We start from the raw sequence: 20,073 nt of genomic DNA on the forward strand, positions 1-20,073 counted from the left end.
TACATATGAGGAATTTGATTTCGATGATGAGGGTATCAAATATATTTCCATGATTCAGTAATGCTGGTTTTATATTTTTCTTCCATTTCTTTCTATTTCATCTGTAAAGATATGAAATAAGAGTGGTGATCTTGGTCATCCTCGGTTGACTTTTTTTTTTCTCTCCATATGATGATCCCACACATAAAAGTAAACAGGTCATATAACATTACAATGCCATATGTGGGTAGCTGTTAAGGAGAAAAAAAGAGGCTTATTGATTTTCATTCTGTAACTTCTCCATTGATTCGTATAGCTATTTTGATTGTTTTGGTTCATGTTAATTATTGTTGAGAGCAGCTGCTTTGCAATGTTTAACTTCATGAGTATTAGCCACAGTTTGTTCCTTATTGATTTTGTTAAATGTTGTTTCTGTGTTGAATTCACAATGCTTCTCCATTAGAATTTTTAATCTAAAAGCTGGATCATTACATGATCATTCTTTTTAGTGTTTGTTTCTTATGACTTCAAAGAAAAAGAAACAAAGAAAAGAATAGGTAAAAATACAAACAATAGATTTAGAAAAGTGGATAACTCTTTTCAGAATCTCTAGACTGATGGTAATAAAGAAATAAAAAAAATATACAATAAAGAATGATCTGACAGAAAATATTACTATGTTAGAACTAAAAAATACAATAAATAAGATGAAAAATGGAAAATCACCAAGAGAAGACACTAAAACATGGAACTGTACAAAAATGCAGGTGAAAGTTTAATGAGACTTCTGAAATTCTTTAACATAGTCTAGTTTTTCTGGAATAAACTCTTGGGAAAAAACACGCGTGCACATGAATGCATACTTTATCACAAGTTTAAAAAAGGAAATAAAGGTGCCCTGCAATAATAATAGAATTAGTTTGCTAAATGCAGGGTATGAAATATATGCTGGGATATTAAAAGAAAAACTAAACGGGACAAAAGAATGGATTCCAAAAAGGCCACTTGAGCATAGACTCAATTTTCACTCTAAAATTGTAATTAAAAATAGAATTTCTAAAAGAAACACATGGCCTTCATTGATTACAAAAAAAAATCCCTTGATAATTTAATAAAGTTATATAAAATATTAACCAATCTAAATATACAAACCAGCTCTTAGTCTCTTTAAGAAATATACACAAGAAAAAAAAATAGTAGTCAAATTAGAACATATCAGAATGGAAAGACATATCAAGAGGAGTATGGCAAGGATGCACCCTATCAACTCCACTTTTTAATACTTTTAATATACTATATTTTTTAATATAGTATATTAAAAGTATTATTTAATATATTTTTTAATATACAACACACACACACACAGGGGTGCTTAAGGGTCAAAGCTGTATAACTGAGAAGAGACCTCCACATAGCCTTTAAAGGAATGTGGAGAACCGACCAGGGCTTCTGACCTAATGTCCAATCCTCACCTTCTCGTGGTGCACCCTGTTGGGTATCTACCTGTATGCTGAACGAACGAGGATGGGCTGGCAATTTGGGATTCAGCCGACCAAATTGTATTCTTATTGGCTTAAACCAAAACGATGGTACAACATGACAAAATTTCATGCTGGTGCGTCGCCCGGTTAAACAAGGCCCCCTGTTATTTTTGCCAGGGAACCAGGGCAAACAGACGAAAAGTCAGCTACTGGAACATCTGAAAGCACACCCCAACTCAACATCACCAGAGTTAAAGATTGGCACTATCAACATAAGAAGCCTAAATGACAAAGAAATGGAGCTAGCTGAGGAATTGGATAAGTACCACATCGACATATTAGGGGTGACTAAAACGAAAAAGACAAAAACTGGTGAGATCTTTCTGAGCAATAAATACAAAATGTTAATATTCAGGAAATGACAATCAAGGTAAAGAACAAATAGCCATAGTATTCAACACAAAATACTAGGCTAATTATTGAATTGCAGGCAGTCTCAAGTAGAGTGATGTGTGCTAATATCAGAATGGGGAAATTGGACAATGTGACTTATTTGTGCCTATGTCCCACAGAAGGTTCTACTAAGGTAGAAGTGGAGGAATTTTTTGAGGATTTAGAAAAAGCAACCGACACAATGAAAAAGGAAAAGTTGGTCCTTGTTGGGGATCTAAAAGTAGAGTAGGAAATGATTGTCAGGCATACAAAAATATTTTGGGAAAATTTGGAGAAAAGAGCAAAGCTAATAATAATGGCAAATACCTGTTGGATTTCTGCTCAGGACATGGACTGGTTATTACTAACAACATGTTCCAACATAAAAATGTGCACAAATTCACATGGAGAGAAGAGGCAAGGAATAAGAAAAGTCTCATTGACTATGTTATTGTTGATAGTGATGTTTTCTCCCTGGTGCAGGACACCAGAGTGTACAAGAGGATTTGAAATTGGAAGTGAACACTATTTAGTCTTGAGCAGGATAAAATTGAATTTCATATTGAAAAGAATAACATGTAAGAAAGTTTTAAAGTACACTAAAATACACAAAGATTAAAAAAAAAAAAAAAAAAAAAAAATCATCTAACGCCTTTTTATTCCCGTATACGGGGAGTAGGCGAGGCCATTTAGCCCTATCTAACTTTTGGAGACTGAGTGGGCAGTTCAATCTCCACTGGTACCAATCAGAGATAGATGGCCCAAGGCTATCACTAATTAAGCGGTACACAGTGAAGAGAGACGGCTCAAATGTGCCGCCATCTCGTGGTCCCTAACCCTAACACAATATATTTAATGTCTGAAATAATGTGGTTTCTACGGTTGATTTTCTTGAGTTTGCAGGACGAAAAACCCGAGTTTCCGGGAGGAAAAACCTGCTTGCCCGTGCCAGAGATCGACTAACTCGGGAACCGGTCGAAAACAGGCTTAGAAAAATTTCCTCTAGTCGCCGACTAGACTCGAAACCAAGTCTTCCTTCGTGCGGCCAAGTGCCGTGGTGTGTAAACGCCACATCCACTGAGCTACACAGGCTTCCAACACAAAGATTATTCAAGAAAAAATGAAAGAGTTTGGGAACAGGAACCAAACCTTGGAGATTCAGTGGCAAGCCTTGAAGAAAACCCCTGATTGATTCAGCCTGAGAGGCATGTGGTGGGGTTGTGTGCAAGGATAGAAAAATCAGAACGCCTTGGCAGACACAGGAAGTTAAACAGGCAGCGAAGGAAAAGAAGAAAGCATATCACAAGTTCCTGGCAAATTAGTCAGCTATTACTCTTAGAGAATACAGAGACAAATGTAAGAAAGTTGTTTAGCGTGAAACTAGCTAAACAAAAGTCATGGGAAGGCTTTGACAGTAACATAGAAAATAAATATCACGAAGGTGATAAGATATTCTGGAAGTTGTTGAACAAGCTTAGATATGGAGGAAAGAGTGCTGTAAAAGGTGTAAGAGATGATAAAGGTGACATGAAAATGGGAGAAAAAGATATCCTTGAAGTATGGAGTAATTACTTCGAAAAATTGCTAAATGAAACAAGCAGTGATAGCACGATGGTAAAAAACACTCAACAGGCATACAGTCAGGAATACATATCCATACTTGAAGTAGAAAAAGCCATCAAAGGCTTGAAATGTGGAAAGGCAGCAGGAGTAGATAATATTCGACCAGAAATGCAGAAGTATGGAGGTATAAAAGTCTTACAGTGGCTGCATTGCATAGTTCAGAAGGCTTGGACAGAGGGATGAATTCCGGATGATTGGAGCAGAGCTCTCATAGTACCCATATATATAAACAGAGAAATAAAACTGAATGTGAGAATTACAGAGGTATTTCCCTACTGAGTGTTCCTGGTAAGATATATGGAAGTATACTTGAGAAACAGTTGAGAAGGATTGTGGAAGAGAAGCATGGTGAAGAATAAGCTGGATTCAGGCCAAATAGAGGCTGTCAGCATCAGATTTTCACTTTACAACAAATAATTGAGAAAGCATTGGAATATAACAAGAATCTGTATTTAAGTTTTGTCGATCTGGAAAAGGCATATGACAAGGTGCCAAGAGAGAAGCTATTCAATACGCTACAGTTATATGTGTCAATGGGGCATTATATCAAGCAATACTTAGTGTCTATTTGAGTTGTAAGTCAGCAGTTAGAATTGAAGGAAGTACAGCAAGATGGTTTAATGTTAAATCTGGTGTGAGACAAGGATGTAGATTATCCCCTCTGTTATTCATTATCTATATGGATCACATTATGAAGGAAAGTGGTATTAAACATGATATCAAAATTGGAGATGTTAATGTCAGCTCTTTGCTTTATGCGGACGATCTTATACTTCTAAATAAATCCGCTACAAGTCTGCAAGATTCTCTGACTAAATTGAATAGCTGTTGTAATAGATTTTTTTATGAAGGTCAGCAATAAAAAGACAAAGACAATAAAAATAGGTTGAATTGTTGAAAATATCAACTGTGTTGTGTACGGGGTACCTGTGGGACAAGTAAAATATTTTGTCTACTTAGGCACGATTTTTAGTGAAGATGGTAAATTAAATATGGAAATAGACAACAAAATCAACAAAGCTGGTATGGTAGGAAGTCAATTGAATAAATTCATATGGAATGAGAGAAATTCGTCGGAACACTAAATTAGCTGTGTACAAGACAGTGTTCAAACCAGTTTTTACTTATTCATCTGAGAGCTGGGTCAGAAGTTAAACACTTCACTAAAGACTAGAGACTGCAGATATGAGAAAGATGAGAGGCCTGAACAGTGGCAATATCATATTAAAAACGAGGATATTAGAAAAAAATTTGACATTATCAGCATCCAGGAATGCGTTAGCAGAGCTAATCTTAGATGGTATGGTCACTTAAACAGAATGGGCGAAGAAAGATTAGCAAAACAAGTGTTCTTTGCCAGGTTGGCAGGAAAATGACCCAGAGGAAGACCAAGATATAGGTGGATTGATACGGTACAAAGTGCCTTAGACGATAGAAATATAAGATCTGATAATGTTGGAGTCTTGACAAGTAACAGACTGATTGAAGGAAAATTGTAGATAGAAGTTAGTAACGATGTGAATTTTTCATGTAGTACTATTATATCCTGTATACCTCTTGAGGGTGCATGTCAGGAATTTGATGATGATATATATACAAAATTATTATGATCTGGAAACAGCATAACGTATTTGGTAAACAAATAAAGATAGACACATTCTTATATGCAGATGATCAAATTGTATTAGATACATCAGAAGATGATCTACAGAGAGCAGTAAAATCATTAAATGAAATTTCTGAACATTATAATTTCAAAATTAAAGACAGAAATAATTGCTTTCAAAGGAGCAAATTCAATAAGTAAAATAGTGATGGATATTATTATTATTACGGGCGACTCCAGGGAGTCCTTAGACTCATCAAGAGAGGCCCTAAACATCATGTCCACACATCTGTGCAACATTCTCAAAGTATCTATCATACCTTGCCTTGAACTCGTTCACCGTCATAGCACCCATAACAGACTCTGGCAGCTTATTCCACTCATTTACCACTCTTAAAGTAAAGAACCCAGCTCTAACACCCCTGCTAACCACACTCTTGCCCAGCTTCTATAGGTGTGCCCTAGTTCTCCCACCACCAGTCCTGATCTCAAAAATATCCTCTGAATTAATCCTATAGAATCCCTTTAGCAATTTGAATGTCTCAATCATATCTCCCCTTTTCCGCCTATCAACTAGTTTCTGCAACCCACAAATCTTCAACCTGTTCTCATATGGTTCATTCCATAGACCTGTTATCATCTTAGTCACTCGCCTCTGGATCCTCTCCACCTCCTCCCCATCAAGAAGGAACTGAGGTGACCAAATCTGGGCACAGTAGTCCAGATGAGGTCTTATCAAGGCTCAGTACAGAGGTACAATAACTTACTTGTCTCTGCTCGTCAAGGTATATTTCAACAACCAAGTGAGTTGATGAGCTGATTTAGCTACTTTTGCAGTGTGCCCCTAAACTTCATCTCCCTATCCACCAACACTCCCAAGTCCCTGGCCTCATCAATCTCCTGGAGTACAGTTCCACCAATGTGGTATACTGCTGCTAATCTTTTCACCCCAAAATGTATAACCTTACATTTTGTCACATTAAGTTGACATCCATTCTCCTTAGCCCAGGACTCTAATCTATCCAAGTCATCCTGCAAGATTTTGACATCTTCTGCATTCACTATCGCCCTACCCAACTTTGCATCATGAGCGAACAAATGAACTGTTCTTCTTAGATCCTTCCCTATATCATTAATGAACAAATTAAACAGCAGTGGTCCAAGAACAGAACCCTGCTGCACACCACTAGTTACAGGCCGTCTTTTGGACTCTACTCCTGAATAAACTACTCTTTGATATCTCTCCATCAACCACCCACCTATCCATCTCACTAATCCCATATCCATTCCCATATGTTGCAGTTTATGGATTAGAATTCCATGTGGTGTCCTGTCAAAGGCGTTAATTAGGTCTAGCAGTATCACTGTAAACCCTTTACCCTTATCCAGTTATACCGTCACTGTGTTATGAATCCTGAACAAGTTACTGAGGCATGATCTACCGTTCACAAAGCCATGCTGTCCCCCATACAGTATCTCATTTTCATCAATCCATTCCTGTATTTTTCCCTTGACTACTTTCTCCAAGACCTTGACAACGACTCCTGATATGCTGATCGGTCGGTAATTTGCAACCGTAGTCTCGGATCCTCCTTTATGCAGTGAAACTATTTTCCCCTCTTTCCACACCTTCGGAACTAAACCAGACCCGAGACTCAGATTAAACAACATGGTCAAGGGCACTGATAATTACTTAGCCGCTTCATGCAAGACCCCTTCCAGTATACCATCCAATCCCACAGATGTATTCACATTAAGGTTCTGTAATAGATTATTCACCTCCACTTCATTCATCACAATTCCCGTATAAACTAATGGTTCCTTCATTTTTTCAATGTCACCACCTGGATGATATACTTTTGCAAAGTGCGCGCTCAGTAACTCCACTATATCGACTGGTTCAGTGACCTCCTTACCATCGTCATTCCTTAAAATCATTTTGCCATGTACAGTTTTTTTCTTGCTTGCAGCATATTGAAAGAACTGTTTGGGATTCTCTTTTGCTTGCATAGCTAGTTTCCTTTCATAATCGGCTTTTGCTGTTTTTACCACACTCGTTACCCTTCTGGCCTGCACTTTATACCGTTCGTGTGCCTGCAGGTCACCCCTTTCTTTAAATTCCCTCCACAGTTGTTTCTTTTTTTTTTTTTTTTGCAGCTCAAGCTTAATGGTGTTATTCATTCATTTAACACCTACTTGTTTTACTATTCTGACCCTAGGTATACAATCAGCCATAACCTCCTGTAAATGCTCCTTGACCACTTCCCATGCTCCATCGACATCCAGCCCTTGCAGTTGTACATGCCATGGCACTGATCCAAGCAATCTCCTAAGCTTGTCATACTTGCCAGCACGGTAATTCCACATATACCCTGTCTTAACCGAAAATTCCACACCTTTAGCCACCTCCCAAGTTAATACCTTATGATCATTCTCACCAATAGGTGGCAACATGGTCATATTCATTACAGTCAAATTCTGAGATGCTATTACCAGGTTAAGCACTCTCACCCCCCCTAGTATTTTGAATTATATGCTGTCTCAGATAGTTATCCCTTAATAATTGAATAAAATCCATTTCCTTCCTCACATGTGTCCTCTCCTCCTTCCAATCAATGTTACCATATTTTAAATCCCCCATAATAATTACCCTCCATCCACTCATTTCATCAATTTGTTTATGCATACTATCTCCACCATCTATTCCATCACCTGGTCTATAGCAGCACCCAACTGTATATTTTATTCTGCCAGTCTCAATCTCACACCAAATAGCCTCAAATGAGCTCTTCACTATCCTGCGATACAACTTCAATTCTCCTTGGCTGCAGTTCATCAGCTATCATCAAGAACACCCCTCCCCCCATTTTATTCTCTCTGTCCTTCCTAAACACACTATAACCTACACATTCTATCCCACTAACTATATCATCTTCCATCAGCCATGTTTCACTAATGCCAATAACCTGTGGCCAGGAAGAGCCAATCAAGGCCAAAAATTGTTACTAATACTCCTGGCATTAGTATACATGAAATGCAGTGATTTCTTTGTCCCATCCCTATCTTGATGTGTTATTCTAAATATCCCATTCCCATTTTTTGTCCTTAGTACTGGCTCTGGTACATTATATACATTCTTACACTCAACTGTCTCACTGATGTCTGCATATCCCCCCCCCCTCCTTTTTAGTTTAGTTTCCCTGGTTCTGCACATCCATTTTCACTTCATTCAACAACTCTTTTTCCAGTCTCTGCACACCAAATCCATTCAAATGAAGGCCATCCATCTTGTATAAATCCTTTCGTCCATCAAACACGTTCCATACGTCTACGAATTCCACACCACACCGTCCGCATAACCTGTGCATAATGTCATTTGCGATTATGGCCCTCCTCCTAAACTCCTCTCTGTCATACCGTGGCAACAGACTCGCCATTCTAACTCTGTCACTCTTTTCTTTCACTACCTTTAACAATACTTTCAAGTCCTCTCTCATAAAAAATTTATCTCCTTTCAATTCATTTGCACCCAACACAATTATCAATTCTTTCTCTGTTTTTGCGCTGTAATACTCTCACTTACATCCTTGAATTTCACACCCGGTAAGTACGATTTAGTTAAACTCCCATCTATCTCTCCTCTTAATAACGAGTCACCATACAACACTCTTTCCTTCATTTCAGAAACTCTTCCACTCTTACGCTTATTTTTCCTTTCAAACACTTGTTTATTTATGTTAGCTGAATCACTCTGGAAAGAGTTTTGTAGGTGATCTAATTGCCGCTGTGCATTTTGTATCACTGCACGCAACCTAGCGATCTCACTTCCTACAAATAATTCATTTTTTTTATCATTTAAACTATTTTCTCTCTCTGTATAGCTGCTTTCACTCTTTCTTCGATCACCGCTCTCATTGCCACCTTGTACATCGCAATTCCCTATTATAAGTAAGTTCTTTCGAATATCTGAGATATGACTTATCATATGAAAATGAAAAAGATATAGACAGGGATTCTAACAGATTTTGTTAGTGTTTTGTTAAAGTAAACAGCATAATAAATAATATATTTAAGTCATTCTTTGTATAAAAACACACCAGAATCTAACAGTGTGACATTCTGTCTAAATCAACTTTATATATGGAAATGAAACATGGACCATATAAAAAGAAGAAGAATAATTAAATTGATTCAAACAGCAGATTATGTAATTTCTCAGAAAATCAACTTGATATACCAAGTAGGACCATGAATTAAATGAACAATTTTACATTTCTTGAATATAAAACCAATTAACTACTATATAAGTAAATATAAACAGAAATGTTGAGAACATCTAAATCAAATGGACAATAACAGACTCCCAAAAATATTATACAGATATAAAATAAAATGTAAAGAGAAGAATTGGAAGACCGAGAAAGTGATGGCATGAGACCGGAACAGGCCACTTTGCCTTCCTATCCATGGTATTGAGAAGACGACTTTTATCAAAGGCGTTCTGGTAAATCTGTTTTTATGTTGAATTCAGTTGCGTTTTGAAGTTAATATTCGTGTGTATAACTTATTCCAATTTTTTGTATTTTTCCTTACTACCAGACATTATCTTAGTAACCTCCTTGGAGTAAATACTCATCATGGAAGGCCCACTCAACCAGCAACACGTCTATCATAATGAACTTTGAAGTTATTTACACTTCCTGCATTCACAATCCTCTCCAGCAATGCATTCCACTCACCAACAACTCTCCACTTAAATCTACTCCTCATACCCTTCTTCACCACATGTAACTTCCAGAGATAGAAGTTGCATGTGATGAACTTCCAACTTTATACAACTTCTAAAGATGGCCTCTTGTCTTTCCATCTTAATATCCACTCATTTTATAATTGCTTCTGTATTAATCTGATCGAATCCCTTAACTAACTTGAAGGTCTCTGTCATATCTTCTGTTTTCCTGTTTTGTTTGTTGTTAATGAAATATCATTAACAAGTAATTAAACAGAAAGGGCCCAAAGACAGAACACTGAAGCACACCACTGGTCACTTTCCTTTTCTGAGACACTGCTCCATCATACAAAACTTACTGTATCTTTCAGAAAGCCCACCCTCAATCCATGTAACTAATGTGTTATTTAATCCCATCTTCTAGAGCTTATATACCAATCTCTCATGTGATAATCCATCAAATGCCTTTGCAAAGTCCAAAAAAATTACTGCATACAAATTTTCCATATGTAATGCATTTGTAATCTTATAAAATGTAAGCAGATTGCTAAAACAAGACCTGCCCTTCACAAACCATAATTTTAATAGTCATGTTTGATGAACAGAATGCCTGAGTATTTATTCCACCTTCTTCAGGTAATTTTCCTGATTTACTTTGATGTACTGCTTGTTGGATTTCTTGTGATATGTAATGTTATCTTTTAGTAGTTAAGTATACTTAAGCATGGGCACAGAATCTCAGTGAAGAAACAAGAAAGAAATGAAAGAGCACTAAAACAGCAAAATTACTCAACCACAGTAATAAAGTTTAATGCAAGTGCAGATATTTTGTACTGAAAATGATAGTGCATCATCTCATCAGCATGTAGAAACAACAAGCAAATCAAAGAACATAAATACAAGGTTTATACAGCAGTTGGTTTACAAGTTAAAAATGGCTGTCATACTGGAAATTAATATTAATAAATAATATTAAAATTATTTTTGTTTGCATAAAATGAGAATCTCCCAAATTTTTGGAGGGGAGGGGGGGACATACAAATTTTCAAGATACATACAAGAGAGACAATTGTTCTGATTCAGGCTGGGCAGTTGTTAAAGGGCTTCCTAACTTTCTTTGCTATGCAAGACCAGACTTTTGAAACAAGTACATCAGATTGCATTTACAAGGGATCTGGTAAATATCAGCTAAAATAGAGGCAACAGTTTGTCTTTTGTAGATTATAACAGATGAGAAATTTTGTTGATAGGAAAATATATATGGAATAAGGTGATACTTCTTCAGAATTCTACCAATAGGTTCAGAGATACCAGAAATATAAGAGATTGGAACCCTGCAGTCTGTTGAAGAATCCTTAGTTGTTGGAACAAGAGTCCATTATCTGTTGGATTTGATGAGGGTTGTAACCAATTAATTCCATCAAAGTTTTTTCTTGTTTGCATTTTTGAAAATTATGGAGACAACTACCGTGTTTGAGTAAAAACTTGAGTTTATTATAACTAAAATCTACAATTCGACGTTTCGACCTTTATGTCAAGGTCATCTTCTGGAGCGTACAAATATACACAAGAAACAAGCTATACTACAATCAAACTGGTTCGTTAAAGACACTGACCTACCGCTACCACAATTGTTGGCCTGACCTCTGGTGGGAAAAAAAAAAAAATTAAAAATTAAAAATAAAAAATTATACATCCGCTAGAGTCCTATTATTTGTGTTGTCTGCTATATACATATATTAATTAACATCATTCCAGCCAGTTAGAGTGGAATGGTTTCTAATACTAGCAGATTGGCTAGAGTCCTGACTTATGTTGAATCTTTCATATTAGGTTGGCTGAATGTGTGCCATCCAGATCCTTGGAATTTTCATACCATCTTTGTTAGTGATATTTGGGTGGTTTATCAGGATTTCGCAGGATTCCTTAAATTTTCTTTCTTACCAAGTTTTTGTGCGGTGTAAGGAGCAGGTGCTTTTCCAGTTGATTTGGTGTAAGGTGTTAAGTGCGTGGTCTGAGAGGCCTGCTTCACCATAATGGTTATATTTGATGTGTCTAAGGTGTTCTTTCTTGGGATTGTTCGTCCTGTTTCACCAATGTACGGTAAGTTACAGGTGCAGCGGATGCAATAGACTCCAGGATGTGCTAATGGGAGGAGAGGATCCTTAGAGGAGCTGAATATGGTTTTAAGTTTAGTGGGTGGTTTAAAGGTGGCATTGAGGTTATAATGTTGTAGGATTCTGTTGATTTTTTCCGATAGCCCTTTAATGTATTGGATGGCTATGGTTTTACTGTAATCTAGATTCGTTTTTGTTGTGGTTTTATAGAGTATTTTATTGACAGTATTTTTGTTATAGCCATTATTTATGAATGTGTCACTAATGTGTCACTTTTTGAAGGATTCCCATCAACAGCAGTCTATCCTTCACGGTCTACCGAAAACTGACACACATGGGGCATTACATACATGTGAATTCATACCACCACCCAGCACAAAAATACGGAGTCATTAACACCCTTAAAAACAGAGCCAACTATTTGCTCTAACCAGCAAGCCCTAAAACAAGAACTAAAAATCATTAGTGACACATTCATAAATAATGGCTATAACAAAAATACTGTCAATCTAGATTACAGTAAAACCATAGCCATCCAATACATTAAAGGGCTATCGAAAAAAATCAACAGAATCCTACAACATTATAACCTCAATGCCACCTTTAAACCACCCACTAAACTTAAAACCATATTCAGCTCTTCTAAGGATCCTCTCCTCCCATTAGCACATCCTGGAGTCTGTTGCATCCGCTGCACCTGTAACTTACCGTACATTGGTGAAACAGGACGAACAATCCCTATACGCAAGAAAGAACACATTAGACACATCAAATATAACCATTATGGTGAAGCAGGCCTCTCAGACCACGCACTTAACACCTTACACCAAATCAACTGGAAAAGCACCTGCTCCTTACACCGCACAAAAACTTGGTATGAAAGAAAATTTAAGGAATCCTGCGAAATCCCGATAAACCACCCAAATATCACTAACAAAGATGGTATGAAAATTCCAAGGATCTGGATGGCACACATTCAGCCAACCTAATATGAAAGATTCAACATAAGTCAGGACTCTAGCCAATCTGCTAGTATTAGAAACCATTCCACTCCAACTGGCTGGAATGATGTTAATATATGTATATAGCAGACAACACAAATAATAGGACTCTAGCGTTGATGTATAATTTTTTATTTTTAATTTTTAATTTTTTTTTTTTTTCCCACCAGAGGTCAGGCCAACAATTGTGGTAGCGGTAGGTCAGTGTCTTTAACGAACCAGTTTGATTGTAGTATAGCTTGTTTCTTGTGTATATTTGTACGCTCCAGAAGATGACCTTGACATAAAGGTCAAATTGTAGATTTTAGTTATAATAAACTAAAGTTTTTATTCAAACATGGTAGTTGTCTCCATAATTTTCAAAAATGCATTCGGATCACCGTGCAAGCCTAAAAGAAAGGATTTTTTCTTGTTTGAAACTTGAGGGAATGCAGCACACATTTTATGTGCTGTTAATTAATGACTTGATAACACCAATTTTTGAGAGGTAATGAGCAGACTATTTATAAGGTATCTGCCAATAAAGGTAGGTTTTTAATAAACACTGGTTGACAAAGTACCGGGGCAGTGTGAGTGAGAAGGATGTCCAGGATTGATAAATTGAATGCATGAGTGGAGGCTATTGATTTGATGTAGGAAAGTGGTAAGTTCATCTTGTATGCTTGTTGTTTCTACATTTTTAGAATAGGAAATGTAGAATAGCAAACTTGATGGTGGTGTGAAAAGCTAGCCCAGATTTATATGCCTGGTTTTTCTCCACATCTCTAATATATTCTTTTTGAAGGATTCCCATCAACATCAAGTTAATTGGCAACTCACTAAAATGCTGTACGTAGAATTTAACAGTTATGTATGTAAGTTAAGGAGGCAAGCAAGATGATTTGACCCAATGTATTAAAAATCAAGGTCTAATATTAAATCAGCCCTACGCAGCATATGTAAGGAACCTACATGTTAATGAATTAGGTAATGGGACCAGCTATGTCATATCTTGTAACAATACGCTGTGCATCTGATAGCTCGTTCCTGCATTCAACATGTGTCTCATGTTGAACGAATATATGACAGTTACTGATTCATAAAAATCTTTGTAAATATTCATTTTATTTGTGTTCTGTTACATTTTGAAGAAGTACACAATGGTGTTGTATGAAATTAGTAATTCTTTTAATAAAGTGCTTTACTTTTTTCAATTTTTTATGTGGTTTTTGCCAGTAATTACAGAGAAATATCTTTGTATTTTCTTGTACAACATACAAAGTATTTACTTCTATTTTGAAGAATAGATTAAACCCATTTATGGAGAAGACAACTGGTCGTCGCTTCCAAGCAGATTTCAGGTAAGGCAAATCTATGATCAGATACATATAGTTAAACAATTATTAGAGAAATTTTGGGAATTTGATATAAATATTCATCAGATTTTCATTGATTTCCAACAAATATATAACAGCATTGATAGAGAAAAATTGTATGAGATTATGATACACTTTGGAATAGCAGATAGCCTAGTAAGACTTACAAGATTAACAATGGCAAACCCAGATGCTTTGATTTATTGGAAAATAAATCAAAGATTAAAACAAGGAAATAGCTAGCTTGAATGCTTTTTTTTTTAACTTGTTCTAACAAGTTAAATGCATTATCTAACAATTGCCAATATATATACTAAAAACTGATAAACATCAACTCTTATATCCCAGTTGCCATATCTGATTCTGATAACCAGGTTTCATTAATGCCAACAATCTTAGGTCACAACACATTCAATAAATATCCTGTAATAAATCTTACAGAGTGCTCCCCTGCCATTCTTCCACTACTTATGTGTATGTCAAGGAGTAATATGTGATCATTTTCCTGCAATTTGCTAGCATGATATATATTTCATAGATACACTACTGCATCAAATATAATAGCATTTATATATCATCAGGCCATAGTGCATTACATTAGATGTAGAGTCAAAAACAATCTTGGATTCAGTTTACGTCATCTAGAAATCAAGCAACACTAGTGCAAAAATTGTATGGAATGAAATTCAGAGCACATCATTTCTCAACTTTGGAACATAACTGATGTTTATGGTTGAACTCAGTCATTCTAGACATTTTGGGAGAAAATTTTGCTAGAATCTCAGTAAATGCTTAATGTGCTTCTGAATTTTTGATGTTGAAGAACAAAAAGAAAAACAGCTGCCAAACCTTGATACAAGAAAGACTAATGCTCTACAATCAGCCATTTGTTAAGGATAAACTAAAAAGAGCTTTTTTACTGTCTCATGCTAGTCCAGAGCCCATGAAGAGAGTTCTTAGTAATGAGTTGAGGTTTTCACTAGGAAGAAGTGTGCATGCTTCTGTCAAAAACACACTTTTTATCCAAATCTAGAATTAAGAATTGGACAAAGTATTATTCCATTAGTAGCAGAAGCCAAGTTTTTAAGATTCCTCTTTGACAGAAAACTTACATTTTGAGTAAACCTTCAACCAATGGGAAAATGCAATCTCCTGAATCTCCTTTGCACTCTACTAAATGGAGTGTGAATCAATCTTCATTGCTTCCCTTCAAACTGCATTACATTTAAAAGTTGGATTTTGGGTCCCAAGTCTACAGTTCTGCAAGATGGAGTAGCCTGCGATGGTTGGATCTTATCCATCATAAGGGCATCCCAATAGCTACTAGTGCTTTTTGCCATCTCCCATTCAAACTCTTTGTCAAAGCAAACAAATCTGCTCTGTTATTTCAGCGAAGATAGTTATCTCTTATCTATGTCCTAAAAATCAAGTATCTTCCAGAACTTCCTACATGGACTAGTATTTTTTTCTCTACCTAGGAGGCTCAATATTACACACATCACACTGCCATAACAGCATTCCTCCATGGCAGGTTTGCACTCCATCAAGCTGTCTCTCACTATGCCAAGGACGTCTCATACTATGTCACTATCTATCTGTTTGCAGTTATTTAATGCGCACAGAGCAGATCACTCGGATTTCATGCCCATCTCCATTGACAGTTCAAGATATGAGACCTGTTGGTTGTACTGCTGTATTTCCAGACTATCATGATTCCACTTGACTGCAGTAATTATAAAGCAGAGTTGCATGCAATTCAGCTTGTGCTTTATAAAAGAAGCTATTATACACAGATTTGGTTATTAGGATTTCATGCTAATCAGTATGTGGTAGATAGGATTAAGAGACAACTGATGAAGTTGGCAACAGGTCTATGGAATGCTTCCTATGAGGAGAGATCGAAAGTGTGTGGGTTTCAGTTTAGTTGACAGGCAGTGAATATATGAAGAAAAAACTTGTTACTAAAGGGATTGTATAAGCTTGACACAAAAGAAATTTTCAATACATGATGAGCATGAGCATGGATACAACAAGGGGGATCAATCTCTGAAGTTGTGTAAGACTGGTTAGTAAGGGTGTGCAGCCTGGATATTTTTCTTGGAGATTGATATGAAGCAATATGTTTTTGGCAAAAGTTACAAATTTCCTAAGGACGTAGTTAGGGATTAATGTACAGTGCGTACAGAAAACTATGCAGAGAGATATTTCAGTATGGAATATGTCCACTTGTTACACATGATATCCTGAGAATATAACATTCTCAGTTATCATGGTGTAACATGAAAAATAAATAACATAAATAAAAACCCCTGCATAAAAAGGATGATTTAATTAATAAAATATTCTTGCATCCAGTATAAATTGAGTAAAATGTAAAGGTCTATTGTTTAGTTAAGATAACAAAAGAAAAGAATGTATTAAGATGTATTATGACTAAACAAGGAATTTGTATTAAATAAGTAGCTAACTAAGAATTAATATAGTAATGCGATTAAGAATGAAAGAGTTAAGTGCATAAGTATAAAAGAATGAGTCATGAAATACGCTATGTAAGAGGCTACAGATTAAGCATTAAGTAGAATTCTGAGAAAAGGTTTAAAAGGGGGTTAAGATAGAGGCTAACAAGAGAAATAACGGAATATCGCTTAGGGCCTATACCCGGATAGAAACTTCGTTACGAGTTGCCGATCAAAATGACGTATGGCGGCAAAATGCTACCCAATTGGTAGACAGATGGAAAACAAGTAGGAGGCGGGAAAAGGAAGTAAGAAAGGGAGCCGTTAGGGGAGCAGCTATAAAAGGGTTGGTAAACCCCCCCCCCCCCCTTCCAGAGGCTTTTTGAGAAGAGTAGGCTCTTTTGGGTTTTGGAGAAGACGTTTAGATAGTCAAGGAGGCTTGAGGCCTTTTTGCCTTTGGCCAGAGGAGAAGAAACGTTTGGATAGTCGCGGTGGTTTTAGTTTGGTTTTCTTGTGGATTTCACGGTGTTCCTGAGTGGAGAGATATGGCTTATGTCCTCATGCCACAACAAGGAATCGAAGGTGAGCTGGAAAGCTATTCCCGTATTCCTATGTAGAAAGCGAAATATACCATAGAGTCATAGGAAGCTGTGAAAATATCGATATCCTTGTTTCGGATAGTACAGCCGACCGCGCAGATGTTTATATATCCCTGAATTGCAAGAAGTTATGCAAGCAAGTTCGTTCAGTAGAAGGTAAAGGCCCGTAAGTGAAGCTAAAGAAAGGTATTGTGAATTTTGTCTTATGTTAACTAGAAGTTGTTTGTGATAGGTACCATTGTCATAATACGGAACTGTTAAAGTGATTAGGGAGAAATTATAATAGGACTTTAGAATTTGATAGAGAGTGTTAAAAGTAAGCTGGTAGTGTTGATAATTTGTGAATAATTAATGGTCCTAAGAATCTTGAGTGCCTACTGTGATGTGTAGAGAATCGGAATTGTCATAGGTATGTGCTAGAGTAGTTAATGATTTTGTTAGTGTACTTGAAGTTGAATAATCTAATAGTGTGTGGTAATCTGATTTGTCCATGTTATGTGAATTCATGTTTTGTGTGAAAATTTGTGGCGGCATGATCGTAGTAACTTTTGTCGAATATAGACTATAGAATATAGAATATAGACGAAGGCAATTTGTAAGACAAACAAAAATCGTAAGATAGAATAGGGACATAACACACTGCAAAGTGTTATGCAGCTCTCACAACATCGTACCATCCTCAGCACCCAGTGATTCAGGAGTTCTTAAGGCAAACTGGCCCACTTCTCCTTCAAAGCAAGGATAAGGCCTTGTTTGTTTTCTGGAGGGGAATTTCGAGCATCAAAGCATCTGCCTATTGTCCCAAACATGTTCTATGGGCCTGAGATTTGGGGGACCATGCTGGCAACTTGATTTGATTAATATCCTCGGTCTCCAGAAGTATCTCCACTGCTCATGTACCCTTTTTCCAGCTACAAGTGCTGGAAAAAGGAACTGTACCTTATCTAGAGGGATATAATCTGTGCTTGGGCCAATGTTGTTTAATTTGTATATAAATAATATAGGAAATGGCTTAAAGGGAGATATTCAGTTGTTTGCTGATGATGCAAAGTTGGGTAGCACAATAAAAAATCAAGCTGATGTTGAAAGTTTGCAGGATGATTTAAATAAGCTGGTAAAATGGGCAAAAGATAATGGATGTCAGTTCAATGTGGAAAAGTGTAAAGTCATGCATTTTGGGATTAAAAGATTACCAGCTGTGTACTACATTGATGGAAAGGTACTCCAAGAGATTGATGAGGCTAGAGACTTAGGAGGGGTGTTGGTAGATAGGGAGATGAAGTTCAGAGGACACATTGCTAAGGTGTCCAAGATTGCACATAGGATTACTTGGTTGTTGAGGAACACACTACATCCAGAGATAAAGAGGTTATTATTCCCCTTTATAAAGCGTTGATACTTCCACATTTGGATTACTGTGCTCAGGTCTGGTCACCTGGATTCCTTGGAGATGAGGAGGCTGTGGAGAGGGTTCAGAGATGAGTGACTAAGTTGGTGAGTGATGTAAAAAATGCTCCCTACATTGATAGATTGAGAGCCCTTGGATTGCAGAGATTGGTTGATAGGCCAAGAAGAGGGGATATGACAGAAACATTTAAATTACTGAAAGGTTTTTATAGGATTGATGCAGGGGAAATGTTTCAGCTGTGTGATAGTGATGGAAGAACAAGAGGTCATCTCTGGAAATTAAAGAAGAGTGTGGTTAACAAAGGTGTCAGAACAAGGTTTTTTGCCTGGAGGGTGGTGAATGGGTGGAATTCATTGCCTGACTTAGTGAGCTCTTTGTCTGTAAATGAATTCAAGAAGAGATATGACAGATATTGTTTTGCTAGTTTGGGTCTCCCATGATGAGTCTACTGACTCCATGGAGATACCCGTAATAATAATAATAATAATAACTTGCCTATCTGTACTTGTCAGTGTGTTCTTCACTATCCAAGTAATCCCTTGAGTTATTTTACCAACTTTCATAATATGCCTTGTGAACATCAACTCTCTGTCGACCATTACCCCCCAAGTTCCATGGTCATCAATTTCCTGCAATCCTGTATCATTATTGTGATCACAGTATGTAATCTTTTCAGCCTGAAGTACATAATCTTACATTTCACAATGTTAAATTGAGAACCATTTTCCTTTGCCCACAATGCCAATTTATTTGATTTATCCTACAGGATATCGATCATCTTGATCAACTGTTACCCTTCCCAGTTTGCATTGTCAGCAAACAACTGAATATCCTTCTTTAAATCTTTCCCTATATCATTCACATATAAATTAAAGAGTTTGCATAGTAAGCTGTGGGGCAATCCACATGTAACTCTCATTTGACGTGATTCCACTCTACTATACACTACCCTCTAATATTTGTCAACCACCCCTATCCAGGCAGTATTCTGTCAAATGCCTTTAAGTCCATCATCATGATGTAATCATTTCCTTTATCCAGCTCTGCTGTCACATTATTCTAAAAATGTGAATAAATTATTATGGCAGTCTTTACCCTTTACAAATCATGTTTCTCCTCATAGTGTAACATATTCCTGCCCATCCATTCTTGAATTTTACCTTAACTAACTTTTCCAGGACTTTAACCACCACTCCTGAGATGTTAATCATTCTGTAATTTGCTACTTCTGTCTTAGAATCACCTTTATGTAATGGAACTGTCTTACCCTCTTTCCACTCCTTTGAA

The 20,073-nt window shown here is 36.7% G+C and overlaps 1 protein-coding gene across 3 annotated transcripts in view; it reads left to right on the forward strand.

Moving 5' to 3' along the window:
* Positions 1-20,073, forward strand: part of Prp5 (pre-mRNA processing factor 5) — a 593,106-nt gene that overhangs the window by 29,674 nt on the left and 543,359 nt on the right. For 2 of the 3 annotated variants that reach the window (XM_090403381.1, XM_090403382.1), the window contains exon 2: positions 14,255-14,308. In XM_090403381.1, the coding sequence (XP_090259507.1) occupies positions 14,255-14,308 (54 nt within the window). Of the gene's footprint in view, positions 1-14,249; positions 14,309-20,073 lie in introns of all 3 variants that reach the window. The other variant, XM_090403383.1, reaches the window with a different exon arrangement.

This window comes from Typopeltis vanoorti, chromosome 14 (genome assembly GCF_054136105.1).
Source record: "Typopeltis vanoorti isolate ZY-2024b chromosome 14, IOZ_Tvanoo_1.0, whole genome shotgun sequence".
NCBI lineage: Eukaryota > Metazoa > Arthropoda > Arachnida > Uropygi > Thelyphonidae > Typopeltis > Typopeltis vanoorti.